The sequence below is a fragment of the Trachinotus anak genome, unplaced genomic scaffold (assembly GCF_046630095.1).
Source record: "Trachinotus anak isolate AG129_WGS33_773 ecotype Australia unplaced genomic scaffold, CSIRO_AGI_Tana_v1 ptg000010l, whole genome shotgun sequence".
Lineage (NCBI taxonomy): Eukaryota > Metazoa > Chordata > Actinopteri > Carangiformes > Carangidae > Trachinotus > Trachinotus anak.
In genome coordinates, this window is record NW_027273861.1 from 27,823,251 (window position 1) to 27,836,851 (window position 13,601).

The 13,601-nt window shown below is 40.9% G+C and overlaps 1 protein-coding gene across 2 annotated transcripts in view; it reads right to left on the reverse strand.

The window, feature by feature from the left end:
* Window positions 1-1,299: 1,299 nt before the first annotated feature.
* Window positions 1,300-13,601, reverse strand: part of exoc2 (exocyst complex component 2) — a 47,144-nt gene continuing 34,842 nt past the window's right edge. Inside the window, exons 14-29 of one of the 2 annotated variants that reach the window (XM_071486556.1) lie at window positions 13,415-13,483; window positions 13,154-13,311; window positions 12,918-13,039; window positions 11,554-11,615; window positions 11,133-11,213; window positions 10,456-10,515; window positions 9,035-9,096; window positions 8,881-8,950; window positions 7,697-7,813; window positions 5,433-5,574; window positions 2,917-2,972; window positions 2,702-2,824; window positions 2,398-2,459; window positions 1,983-2,042; window positions 1,750-1,865; window positions 1,300-1,461 (exon numbers count right to left, since the gene is read on the reverse strand). In XM_071486556.1, coding sequence (XP_071342657.1) covers window positions 1,772-1,865; window positions 1,983-2,042; window positions 2,398-2,459; window positions 2,702-2,824; window positions 2,917-2,972; window positions 5,433-5,574; window positions 7,697-7,813; window positions 8,881-8,950; window positions 9,035-9,096; window positions 10,456-10,515; window positions 11,133-11,213; window positions 11,554-11,615; window positions 12,918-13,039; window positions 13,154-13,311; window positions 13,415-13,483 — 1,338 coding nt within the window. In that variant the 3' untranslated portion in view covers window positions 1,300-1,461; window positions 1,750-1,771. Of the gene's footprint in view, window positions 1,866-1,982; window positions 2,043-2,397; window positions 2,460-2,701; window positions 2,825-2,916; window positions 2,973-5,432; window positions 5,575-7,696; window positions 7,814-8,880; window positions 8,951-9,034; window positions 9,097-10,455; window positions 10,516-11,132; window positions 11,214-11,553; window positions 11,616-12,917; window positions 13,040-13,153; window positions 13,312-13,414; window positions 13,484-13,601 lie in introns of both variants that reach the window. The other variant, XM_071486555.1, reaches the window with a different exon arrangement.

Consider the following 13,601-nt stretch of genomic DNA (forward strand, 5'->3'; position numbering starts at 1 on the left):
CTCTTGGATTCAAGTTTCTGTTAGCTGCCCTGAGTAACGGCTTGCAGCATCCCCACCCTGCACACACCCTGTGCTCTCTCTCCTCCCAGAGAGCTAGACGCTGACATGCCAGACAGCGTGAGTGAAGCGGTGAGCTGGGGCTCCAGAGATGAATGGGTAAATCCGCTGGTTTAAACCATGGTGCAAACAAAAACCAACTGTATGCAAATGTGTACTAATGCAAAGTGGTTCATGTCAGAGTGGCACATGGAGCTGCAGAGGTTTAGACATCAGATGGAAACATGTGATGCTTTACAGGGTGGGACACATTAACACAGTCTAACAGCTCTCAACAGCCCAGTACAACAGTCTGCAGAGAGAAGTCATATTGATTTTTTTTTTTTCCATATCTGAGAGGTTATGTCTGTATGTTCAGAGAGGCTCTGCACACACAAGTGTAGCTGACACTGGCCCCTCAGGGACCTGCAATGTGTCTGTATTGTTGCTATGTGCAGGTTCAGCTTTCTTTCACGCCGACCCCTGAGGAACACAAGTTTTACTCAAATGTAAATTAAATAAATGAATCACAAGAAATTTGACTTTTTTTTTTTGATATTTGTAACAAAACAATGGACTCACATGTAGGAATATCACGTATCACAGCATTACAGTACTACAGAGAAGAATTAGCTTCTCTGACAGAGATGCTAATTCAAGGTTGGATTTGTTGAATTTTAGGTAAAGCAATAAACCATGATACACTGATAATAATTTGCATTTTTATCGCACAGTCTTCAATAATATTGACATATTTTTGTACTTGGTACACAAGACAGGATGCACTAGAATAAAAGCACCAATTTAATTGTGCCACAACAAGCAGACTTAAGAGATCACATTAGTACGAGTTCACAGGCCCACAGAAAAATAGACATCAGTGAAATCTGATGGAAAGTGAGGACTGATTACTTCTTGGTGTGGCTTGTGCTTCAGCCATAAAGTCTGGCATCAGACAAATCAATTCAGTTCAATTTTAATTGTAAACCCAACAACGAGCAGCACCTGGTGACAGCAGAGAGGAAAAACCTCTCTTTTACCAGGAAGAAACCTCCAGCAGCACCAGACAGGGTGAGTGCCCGTCCATCTGAAGTGGACAAGACACCTGAAAACTGCTCAGAATAACTTTAAACACTCACAGCTCCATGACAACTAAGCCAGCTTCATCTGTTGATGATGGTGTGATGTAGCCAAACGCTTAGAAACAAGACGCCAAATCTGATTTGACAAAAACAACCAAATTCAAACATTTCACGCTCAACAGTGGGTTACATCACTTTATTGGGCAACTCATATGGCACAGTACAAAGCATCAACAGCAACTTGAAATCTTCGGCACATTCGCCAAGTGATCAGGACACATGTTTCAGTCTGAGCGCAGACAGTGGAGACTCCAGCCTGGTTCGCCCCACATACGTCCCACTGCTGAAAAAAAAAAACAGTTAGCCACTTCCACGGCGGCTGTTAGGTTCGAGAGTGGCCGTCCTTCATTAGCATAACCAACATAACTGGGACTGTCCTGCACAGTAACAATGAAATCAAGTCATTTAGTGTCTTCAAGATTAGATGAACAGACATTTGTATCTTATCTAGTGAAGCAGAAATTGAAAGTGACACTGAAAAGTGATGAGTAAACAAAGAGATAACAGAAAAGATACCGTTAAAGTTCATTAAGTGATTTCACAGAGATAAGAAACAAAGACAGTGCAGTACAGTGGTAGACAGTGGGCTGAGTTTATCTCTTCACAGGCTGGACAGAGGAGGGCTGGAAGCAGGTGAGCTGCAGCTGCATGCTGCTCTTAAACTTGTTCAGCAGCTCTTCCAGTAACCTGGCAGAAGAGATAAAAACACACTTGAATCATTAGAAATTAATCTCTAAATCATGAAGCAAACACAAAAAGGTCGCAATCACTTTTATGAGTAACACGGACCAGTGTGAGACTTACTTCTTATCGGCTCCGCTGTGTAACTGAGGCAGGGCGTCCAAAGCCAGTTTGAAGCTGGCGCTACGTAAAAGATGCTCAGTTACAAGTTTGTTCAGAAAAGGACATTTACTGTCAATAAAAAACAGAAATACGGTTCAGTGTGTGTGGTGTGTATCAAGGCATGCACACTGACCTACCCACATGAACACATACATGCACACACATACACACACACTGTGGTGCGTGCACACAGCAGAACCAGATTACTTTCACTTCCTTTCCAGGACCCACCAAGTAACATAAATAGGGATTGTAGTGAGGGATGTGCGACTGCTAAGATTTATGTCTGTGACATTCGCTACCATAAATCACTGGGCACATATGTGAGTTCCTGTCTGTGCCACCGTGTGAATGTGTGTGTGTGTGTTGCACTTACTTGCTTTCAGAGCTTAGGTATGCGGCTATGGCATCTCTCAGAGCGCAGAGTTCAAGACGAGCCTGAGGTTGATGCAGGGTGAGGGGGTGGGGTTGGGGTTTACAAAAAAAGGAACATCAGAGCCGATGAAATCAAATGAGCCCTGTTAACTGTCAGCAGTTGGTAGTTTGAACTGAAATATGGCATTATCAGAAATGCCTGGTAAATCCCCAACAAGTGTGGGGGGATGACTTATGAGTCAGGGTCTTAATATGAGTGGTTAAATGCTCTACAGCCGTGTGTGTGTGTGCATGTGAGTGCGTACCTGCAGGGCTCCATTTTTGCTGAAGGAGGACACACACTGCATGAGGCGACACATCTCGTCTGCAACCGACTCAACAATCCTAGATAAAACCCGAGGAACCAGATCCTTGGAAACTGTGAAGACCTGAGACAGGAAAAAAAGTTGGTGGTGAACAGATGAGGCAAAGACGCAGTGTGAACGGCGTTTGGTGGAGGAGGTGTGTGGGCTGCTCGTACCTCAGCGTGCACTGTGATGATGCTCACCAAGGCTTCCTTCAGGTAGTTCCTCACACCTGAGGGAAAAAACCCACAACCTTCATCAAAATCCAGGTGACCTGGATGACGAGATGCAAACTGGAAACAGAAATTCGTTTTTTAAAATATCTGTCACCATGAAGTTTAACCTGAGGCTTACAACAGTCGTTGGTTCAGAAACGTGACATAACAGAAAGTGTGAGGATCTACAGGTGTGAAGTGGAATACACAACAGTTGCATCGCACAGCTCTGCATCATTTGACGTGTCAACCAAGTGGGAACTCACTGTGATGTCACCCACTGGTTTGTGAGCTGCCGTTCTGAAGCCTGGAGTTTGTAATTTGACTGTCACCATCTTGGTTTATTGAAACCAGAAGAAACCATATTTGGACAAGAAGGTGGAGCTGAGGTGGAGGGAGGGGTGGAGCTGACCTGCTATGTTCTCCATCCTGATTGTCAGTCGCTGTGTGGTTCAGTCTGTCAATCACACAGTAGCCCTGCCTTAATGCATCCCCTTCTTTATGGTCTATTTTCCTCTAAATGGACCATAATTTAAAAAATGAACACCATGTTGTATTGAAGGAGACTTGAAACTAGAGGCTGAGACCATAAACTCATCAGGAAAATGTTTACTGAGGTAATAAACCAAGAGAGAAGTAGAGACATTTTCCCATAGACTTCAATACAATCAGGCTTCTTTCTACAACCAGTGGAGTCGTCCCCTGATGGTCATTACATAGAAAGCAGCTTTAAGGCTCTTCAGCATTGGCTTCACTTTTCAGACCTTCATCCATTTTTATGTACAGTCTATAGTGTCAGCTGACTGAACATGCTGGGTGTGTTATATGGAAGTATCTGAAGTGAATGAAAAGTAAAACAGGACAGGGATGAATCCCTGCAGTTGTTCTGAAGCTGCTGCTGTGTTTTCCTCTTTAAGGAAGATTCATAGTCATGTGTTTGAGCATAACTCTGCATTTATTTACTTAGACTTTCACTTCTTTTTTACATGAAAAAAGGATTACATAGACATTTTTATATCCATCAAAGAAAACTATTGAAGAAAGTATCATTTTGGTACTGATATAGAAACTCATATAGAAAGATTTCACATGATACCAAGCCCTGAGTGTAAGACAGGTTTCTGTAGCCATTTGTGAAAATCACTGGATAAAATAGAAGCACATGGTGGAGCACATACCACTTAGGCTCAGTCCTTAGTGCAGCAGCCTGGGTTCAAACCCAGCCTTGGCCTTTTTCTGCATGCCATCCTCTCTCTCTCTCTCTCTCTCTCCCAACTTCCCTGTCACTCTCTCAACATCTCTATCAAATTAAAGGAAAAAAACTGCCCAAAAATAACATGAAAAAATAGAGGCACATGACCAAAAGGAACCATCTTTGATTAATCATGATTAAGAAGATTTGGGGGAACTGCAGGGAGAAGACAAGTGACTGTGCAGACTGAAGGGAAACGATGCAAAGGTTGACAGACGCAGCCAGGTTGTACAGCTCATCTGGACCACGGCCATTTGTGTTCAAATGTGACCACACAAGAGAAAATCTCCATTTATGTTGCTTAATTAACATCACATACTTGACTCTAAGAGTAATGACAGGTTTTTCCCAACAAAAGAAAATAATGCAGATAGATTGAAGTGGAAGTGCAGCGGTATGTATGTTTTTCATTGTAAACAATATAACACAGCTCTGTGCTGTGAGGACGACAAGAGGCAGCACAGTTAATGTTCTGCCATGAACTTTTAAAACCTAACCTCTAACAGTGAAACAACCAGAGGCAAGAACAGACTGAAAGTACTGAAACTGGATTTCTAATGCTCTGCAGCACCCACACACTGACATGAGACCCACACAAAAACTGCAACAAGTGAAAGTCTCATATCCTAGAACTGTGGTTTAGTGTCCAAAATGTTCCTCTTTCACACACGAACTCACACCGGCAGGAACAAACCAGAGCTCGGCCTGACTTTCGATCAACACCGTCTTTTTTTACAATAAGCTGCTGCCCATCTGAAAACTCACTCCGAGCTCGCTCACACACTCTGACATGCTACTTCACATCCTGTGCTAAGGTAAACCACATATACACATTTAAGTTTCACCTGGGTTTAGAGTGCATCTGGTGAGCAATAAGTCAAACTAAACCTTTGGTACACACAAAACTGCACACCCACAGCTACACACAAATGCCATGAGACTTTTAGGGGGACCAAAACAATGATCTCAGTGGTGTTTACAGTAAGTCATCAAAGAGTCGTACTTTACACATGACACATGTGAAACACGACAACCCAGATCAGACCAGACACGTCAAGTTCTCATCCCACAGGACTGTTCGGGGCTAATTTGTGATATTATCGGGGTCAGTTAGTGGTTGCCGTGGGTGATTTCCCTCTGACATCCCAGGTTTTTAGCGCACAGACATTTTCACATGCAAGCTCTTCACGGTATGTGCTTCCAGTGAGGCTGTGCTGTACAGTACCTGTCGGTGTTTGGCAGTCTCTCCAGTCAAAGTATCCTGCGTAGATGCCGGGCTCCAGAGAGCCAGCGATCGGGTCGGCTCGTCTCTCAATGTAGGCTTCAAACAGTTTTCTGTCCAGCTCCCGCACAGCGTCCACACTCACCTGGCAGGTCAAAGGCAGAGCATTTGTACATATACATCCATCCATTAACAGAAATGCATAATCCACCTCCACACATAGAGAAACATATAAACATTCACGTAACATTCTTTGCGCCGCCACACATTATTACACTACTTCAAAGCAGACCACCAGCCATGTTTATGGTTATTTAAGCAACAATTTTATCTGTAGATACTGAATAATAAAAAATTATTCAGTATCTACAGATACTGAAAAAAAACCAAAAACATATATATATATTTTTCATACGTCTTGTAGGTTCAGTAGTTACAGGTTTTGTGCCTTTGTTTAGTTGCGTGTCGATATTTATATCTTGAGAGCAACTGACAACCTGAGTCAGTTCCTTGTAAGTGTAACACACTTGGCTGCGCTCTATGGCAACAACATCATGACATAAAACTGAATATTTCTCCAGTGTTGATTCACACTCCTATACATGTATTATATAAAATAACTGTTGATTGTTTCTGACCAATCCAGCAGCTTGGTTATAGGGAAGTCAGTGTCATGGTGTCAGGGTCAATTCACTTTGGTCCAGACTGAAATATCTCTTTAGTTACTGGAAGGATTTCTATAAACGTCTGTACAGACATTCATGGTCCCCAGAGGATTAACCTCACTGACTTTGATCATCCCTCGACCACCATCATCAGGTCATAATTTCAATTTGTCCAAAACTCCCATCAGCCTCAGGTGTATTTTGTGTTTAGTGCTAAATAGCAAATGCTTGCGTGCTAACACACTAAACTAAGATAAACAATATACACACTTAAAATAACCATGGAGGCACTGTCTTTGTGAGCATGTTAGCATGCTAACATTAGCATTTAGCTCAGCACAATGCTATCCCTAAGTACAGCCTCGCAGAGCTGCTAGCATGACTGCAGATTCTTAATCTTGCTTAATCCTCCAATTTACCAAATATTAGAAAGGAATGCCGCTCACAACTTCAAGTTTTTTGTTTGAAAAAACAATTTAATCATCTGTGAAAAAAGAAAAAGAAAAACTAGATCTACAGCCTATGCCTCTGTCAATCAGTCCAGTTTTGTGAGGATGTACAAAATCTTTGAGTCAAATTAAATGTTTGTATCAAATTTGAAAAAATTCCCTCAAGCGGTTAATGAGAAATCGTCTTTACGAGAACAGGACGGGCGGACGGATATATGTACAGCGAAACAACTTGAAAACAAGATGCCTCCGGACACGGCGTGTCGTTAATGCGGAGGCACGGAAACAGAAATGGAAACAGAAAGTTTTGATCGTTTTTTTCCCTGAAAAACAAATCAAAATGTTAATTATTAATCAAAGTATCTGCTGCACTATTCACTGCTGATTGAGGAGTCAAGTAATAAATTCTCATATATGAATTTTTCACCTGTTTAGTTGAAACAATTTGCTTAGAATCATTACTTTGTGAAACAATAACAACATATGATTGTTACTAAAAAAACAATGTGATTCAACTGAACATATATAGCTATATACATAGCAAATGACAATAAATAATATATATTATTTAACAATATGCATTCCATACATACATCTGTTATTCCATAGCAGATGTTTTAACCTTGTGGAGATTATTACTCTACTCTTCAGTTTTGCAGTATTTGCAAGGTGCGTGACTAGGAAATTCTTATTTTTCATGCTCATAGTTATGTTAATATTTGAGGATTAAATTCTAGACAAACTGTCGCCTCTATCGTTTTTTCTAAATATTAACTACACACCACAATCTTTCAAAGAACATGGTCTTCACCCATTTTTACTGGGAAACCAACTGAACACTTCTTTGCTTTGTGATTCAGCCATTAGTCATTGTGTGCAGTTGTGTGACTAGGTCTGTGTGTATGTGTGAAGCTGAAATGTAGAACTGAGCTTTCATGACAGTGACCTTTACTTTTTTTTTGTAAGTCAACAGTCATATCTCTGCTCAGAAAACAATGAGGGACATTCAGCATCTCTGATCTGCTTCGTTGTTAATGACAATACATTTCTCATCAGCAGAATGAGACAGAGCTGAGTCCTGTTTCCTTGAGTTGAACTTCTCAAAAGCACAGCCGTGGATATGAAACGGTAAAAACTGCTGTGTGACACTGACCCGTGTGATCTTCTCTGTCCCTGTGAAGCCGTGTTTCTCAAAGTGATCGGCCAGGTTCAGGAAGGTGCGTCTCTCCAGGTACTGGCAGTTACTGAGGATGATCAGCAGACGCTGCTCCTGCGCACACACACACACACACACACACACACACACACACACACACACACACACACACACACACACACACACACACACACACACACACACACACACACACACACACACACACACACACACACACACACACACACACACACACACACACACACACACACACCAAGTCTTAACCCCAAACAACAAGTGAGGACCAGACAAATTGTTCTCACTTTCCAAAAATGTCATCACTTTTGAAAGAGACCCACATTTCTAAACTGGTGCCCACTTATCAAACATGTCCTTACTTTGTCAGTGTCCTCACTTTCCAATTTCAAATATAGCCTCACTTTTCTAAATGTTCTGTTTTCTCTACATGTCCTCACTTTCCTAATACATTCGCTTTTCTTAAACTGCACTTTGCACAAGGCCTCACTTTCCAAAATTCCCTAATCTCTTAAAATGTTCAACTTTTCCAAAAGTGTCAACCTTCAAACTTGTCCTTCACATATTATCATCGTTGGCAGCAAATTGTTTTTCACAGAAATATCACAGGCAGCAGATCTATATACAAGAAAAGAGTGGGCTTCAGTGGGCTGATGTAAATTGACACCTGTCTAGTAATGGTAAACAGTAACTTCCTAGTTTATAGCTTTACAAAGCACGAGTTTATATCATGAGTAATACTAGTCTTAACTCTGGTCAGCTGCACTCAGTTGAGTTTGGTTCCCTCACCCCTGCTTCACATATTTGGGGCTGGGGAATCCCCATCTGCACCTTGCTCCATTTCCCTTTACCAGAAGTACTCTACGCCCTGCTCTTCCTCCTCCTCCTCGTCCTCCTCCTCCTCCCCTCCGCTTAACCCCCTTCACTAACATCTAAAACATGTTACAGGAAATGAGGACGTATCTGCTTCTTGTCCACAACCAGGAAACAGCCTGATAACATTTTGTGGTTTGAATGAGTGAGACACGTTTGTCTGCATGTGTGAAGGAGGGACCCACGCTTTAATGACGCTGGCAGTCGCCAGCTGTGGGATTTCAGGTGTATTAACCCCAAACAGTTTAAAGGAAATAATAAATCACGCTTACAGATGTTGGACTGAAGCCCTCTTGAACACCGGCAAACCGATCTGGAGAGGACAAGTCCACTGCGATGTTGCTGTGCGCATAGGAGAGATTTCAACATGACATGCATTTAAAATCAAACACACTTCAATCAAAGACATATGAGCATGAAACTTACTGAGATGTGTCAAAGTCTCCGTCTGTCTTAGTGCTCAGCTGCTCCAAGGAGTAGATGAAAACCTGAGGTGAACATGTGGATACAGTTGTCGGGCATGTTGTTAAATACACAATACAAAAGGACCACAGTCATATCTTACTCTACATGATAAACTCGCTTAGTTCACAACAGGTTCAGATCTCAGGCACAGCGACACAAGAGGAGTCGTGTTGCAAAGTAACAACAGTCTCACAAGTTCACGTGATCTCATGGTTTGCATAGTATATAAATAAAAATATAAACTCTTGGTGGGAATCTGTGTCAGACTGAAGGACAAAAAAGACAGATGACAGGTTATAAACTCCAGATCCTGAAGGGAGGAGAAGGAGGAGACTGTGACGGCGGCCGCAGCACTGGGAAAAGACACAAATATGAGTTGCCGACACTGTAAAGTGAATTTCTTGTTTTTAGCAGTAGCATTATGCTAGCTCACCATTGTGTTCTGTGTGAGTTCATGTCATATTTTGATTGGTTGGTTTGTAGATGTGGGTTGTAAGAGCCAATTAAGTACATATCCTGTGTTTTGGATTAAGTATGCTGTTAGGACATAGATGTTAAATTTATTAAAGTCTGTACAATAGTCAATGTATATGTTAAATAGTTCACTATACAAAGGTTGTGCTTCTTTTCTATTAACATGTATAATGTATATTTGGTTGCAGTTAGACAGGTGATTATGCCATGAAGCATTTTGGTGTTTTGGAAAAGGCAGCAGTAAGAAGGTGCTGAGAAGTCAGTGGAGACTGGAACGATATAAGATTTTGACTGTGTAAAATGTGACAGATTTAGTGCTGTGAGTGTGTAGAACATCAAGTCAGTAACAGACCAGGCTGAGATGTAAAAGCGATTCACCTGCTGTGATGCTGGTATATGGAAATAAACCCTCATTCAAGTTTTCCTGCCTGAGTGTGAGTATACTGGGTTTTAACAATAAGTTTGGATTAATTCAGTGGAACACGAGTAAAAACAACAGACTGCTGACTGAGCGGCCTGGGATCTTGGAGGCTGGTAAAACAGCCATAACATGAGTCATAGAGGCTACACCATGGAGAGACTTAGGTCCAGAATTACTGACACTGTCAGGAATCTGACACAAGCAGTCTTTGGTCTTCAAAGATCTAAATCGGTCACTGGTGGAACTTACAATACTATCTGAGACCACTCTCTACTATGATTTTACTGATAACAAGACAATCATGAGAGAAATATGGGACAGCCCAACACAAGACAGTGTAAAGGAGCCTTTAAACAGTGGACTTAAAACTTAGACTATGGGTCAACTGTTTCTTTAATGAGTTCATGGGTGTCTAGACTTCAGGACTCCAGGTTTAAAAATCAAATGAATGAATTTGTCATTTTGGCTGCAGACTGAGGAATCTTACCTTCATGATGCTCACACTGAGCTCTGCAGCCTGGTCCTGGACCTGGTCTAACTGCAGCACCTGAAGCAAAGATAATAGGACACAATGTCATGCATCAGAAAAAAACTGCCTGGCTTAAATATTATATGGATCAACTTAAATCAACTTCATTAAAATCAGAGGTTGTCGAGCGCTTTTATTGCCATGATACATTGTGTATCAGTGCTCCACTCTACCTAGTCTCTGTTGTGGAAGAATAAATTGAATCCATTAATTTAACTGAAAAGTCTTGATTGTAATTTTTATCCTAAAAGGAGGAGTGTCACGAGTGGTCTCCTTGTTTCAGTACTATCTTGTACAACAGCTTCACTGCTTAGCCTTTAGCCTTTAAGATGGCTGCAAGAATTCAGCTAAAATCATAGTCATGACTGTTTTTCTCAATGATGAGAAAATTATTCATGATGACTCTGCATCTGCAGGAACTAACTCTCTGGGTTGGTTCGCAGTGAAAATGTTTTTCACTTCATTCTATACATGTAAAACCTATATGGAGCACTTGATGCAATGAAGTCACCTAAAACTCAAAGTATCAATACGACACCTAATAAAGTTAACTGAAGTCGTCAAAATACTGGGCAAGATTATCATAACAATTCTTCAGTAACTCTAGTGACTGTATTTGCAGGTGATTCTCTTACATTAATCTCTCCTGCTTTGATTTCCAGAGGCTCTTTGAGCGACTGCAGCATCTGGACCATGCACTGTTCAAACTGTGAGGGCTGCAAAAAAAGACCAAGGTCAGAAACACAACATATTAACACAGATTACAAAACAAAAACACCCCAACAATTTACACTTGCTACATGGTAAAACAGCCAGTATACTGCTGTATTCTCCACAAAGCTCATGTACTGCTATAAGAACAAGCTTTCCTCTTCTTGTTATAAAAAAAAAAAAAAGAGAAGGTGCATCAGTTTCAGCTAACAGGTGAAAATTTATTACACAAAGTGCAAAACTGATACTTATTTTAGTGCAAGTCTGTCATGAAGATTTGTGAAGTGTGTCTGTCATTTTTCATTATGAAATATGAAGTCCTGCTTGATGCAATAACATCCTTACCAGGCTGGTGATGCCCTCATTATCTACAACCCAGTCCTCCTTCTCAGCAAGCCTCTTAACATCTGGGGGGTCAAGAAAAAGGACAAATATGAATTGAAAGGGGGATTACCTGAAAACTCTCTGCAGTCGATCAAACCCAAAGACAAAAAAAAACAAAAAAAAAAACTTTCTATATATAAAGTGTGATCCCTTTCACACAGGGTCATTACAAAAGAAAATATAACCGCAACGTGAAATAAAATCAAACTCTTTAAGCCCAGACCACAATTTGATGTGAGTGTGGGGAAAAGTTCAGTGAAAACCAGTCACTCTTCTCAAAATGACCATACCTAACCACAAATGAAACCGAGCCTGTCTGGTTTTAGTCTCATAACACTTTCTCCATTACTACTATAGAAGTTATATGAGGTTAAGGTGACAGTTGAGGACACTGACCAACAAATATTCAATGGGAGAATAGGTGTGTGTCCTTATCGTCTGCCTTGGGTCTGCACAAGGTTATGACATATTCATCAACTCCAGCGTCCTTTATGAAAAATTTAAATCCTATCCTTTATATAATATAATGATGCTAAATCATTATATACATTCTATACAGCAGATGGAAAAATAATGTTAGCAGTCCTGCAAAAAAACTAAAGTTTGTTTAAGTTATTTTCAGTTTTTATAAAAGAAAAATTGTTTTGTCCCATTTCCATGCTACATACTTAGTGTATATAACATGTACTGTATACTCATTCTTATATTGTTTTTTGCAGTTAGCATAAAAAAAATCCTGTACTTTACCATTTTTAACTAACAGGAAATGGTACAACTCATGCACCAACGGACACCAATCAAACTGCGATCTCAGAATGACAGTGCTTTGATACCTGTGCTATTGTTCTGCAAGATATTCCTGGTGCCGTTTCACCTCTGTCCACAGCTTGTACAGTTTTGTGCAGTTCTAAATTGGCTGCAAAGCTCAGCAATGCTTAACCAGTGCAACAACAAAAGCACATGCAAAAATCACACTTTTTCTGTGCGCATACTTTTGTGAGCAAAAACCTTTCTACATCTGCCTCTACATATTTAAAAACCTCCTTAGAATTGGTATGCATTCTGAAACTGGAGAACCGCTCTTGCTCATTCTGATAACCAAAAAAAAAAAAAAGGTGCCAAAATATAGAAGATTTTTTTACACACATATACCTTCCCATGTGACCATCAGACCATATATATATATATATATATATATATATATATATATATACTGTATATATAAGATATTCCAAAAATCTCATTATTTTTTAATGAAGATAATTGAAAACAGAAGAGGATGAAATGTCCATCACTGACTGCTCCTGCTCAGAGTCCCCTCTCACCTTCTGTGGTGTGCAGCAGCGTCACCATGAGACAGTGAACTCTCAGCTCCAGCAGCAGATCCTGGATCACCTGCAGCAGATCATTTGGGATCTCCATAGCAGACAGAGCCTCGTGACAAGCCCTGGGTGGGAGACGACAGTGGCAGGTCATGAAGTTGCATTGCAACCATGAATATAAACCGAACTGCACACAAACAACGAGACACAACAGCAGTTTAAAGAATAAGTGTGAGAACCTGACAGTGTGTATGATTTGTGTAAGCCAGGCTCCGGTGAGCTCGGTCTTGTTCTCCCAGCCTCCGTAAAGGCTCAGCTCGCCCTGTGGCAGGGTGGTGGGAAGGAGAGCGCCCCGAATAAGCTTCACCAGCCGATTGGTAAGCTCCTCGATCATTTTCTATAAAACAAGCAGCAAACATTATTAAAAAAAAAACAACTGTGATGAGTGAGAATCTCAAAATAGCATTTTTAGTGTAAATAAGAGTCATAAAGCGACGCACTTTAAAGTCATTCTGCCTCTGTCTGGCATTCTTCTTGGATTTTTCCACCTGCCCAGATTTCTCTCCGGTCTGTGGAGAAAAATAACACGGTTTGATATTTTGAAAACTACAGATATGAGTCATCCTCCACACAAACAGGTACGAGTAGGTGCATCATCCCTGAGTGTTTTCTGTTTTTATTTTGATT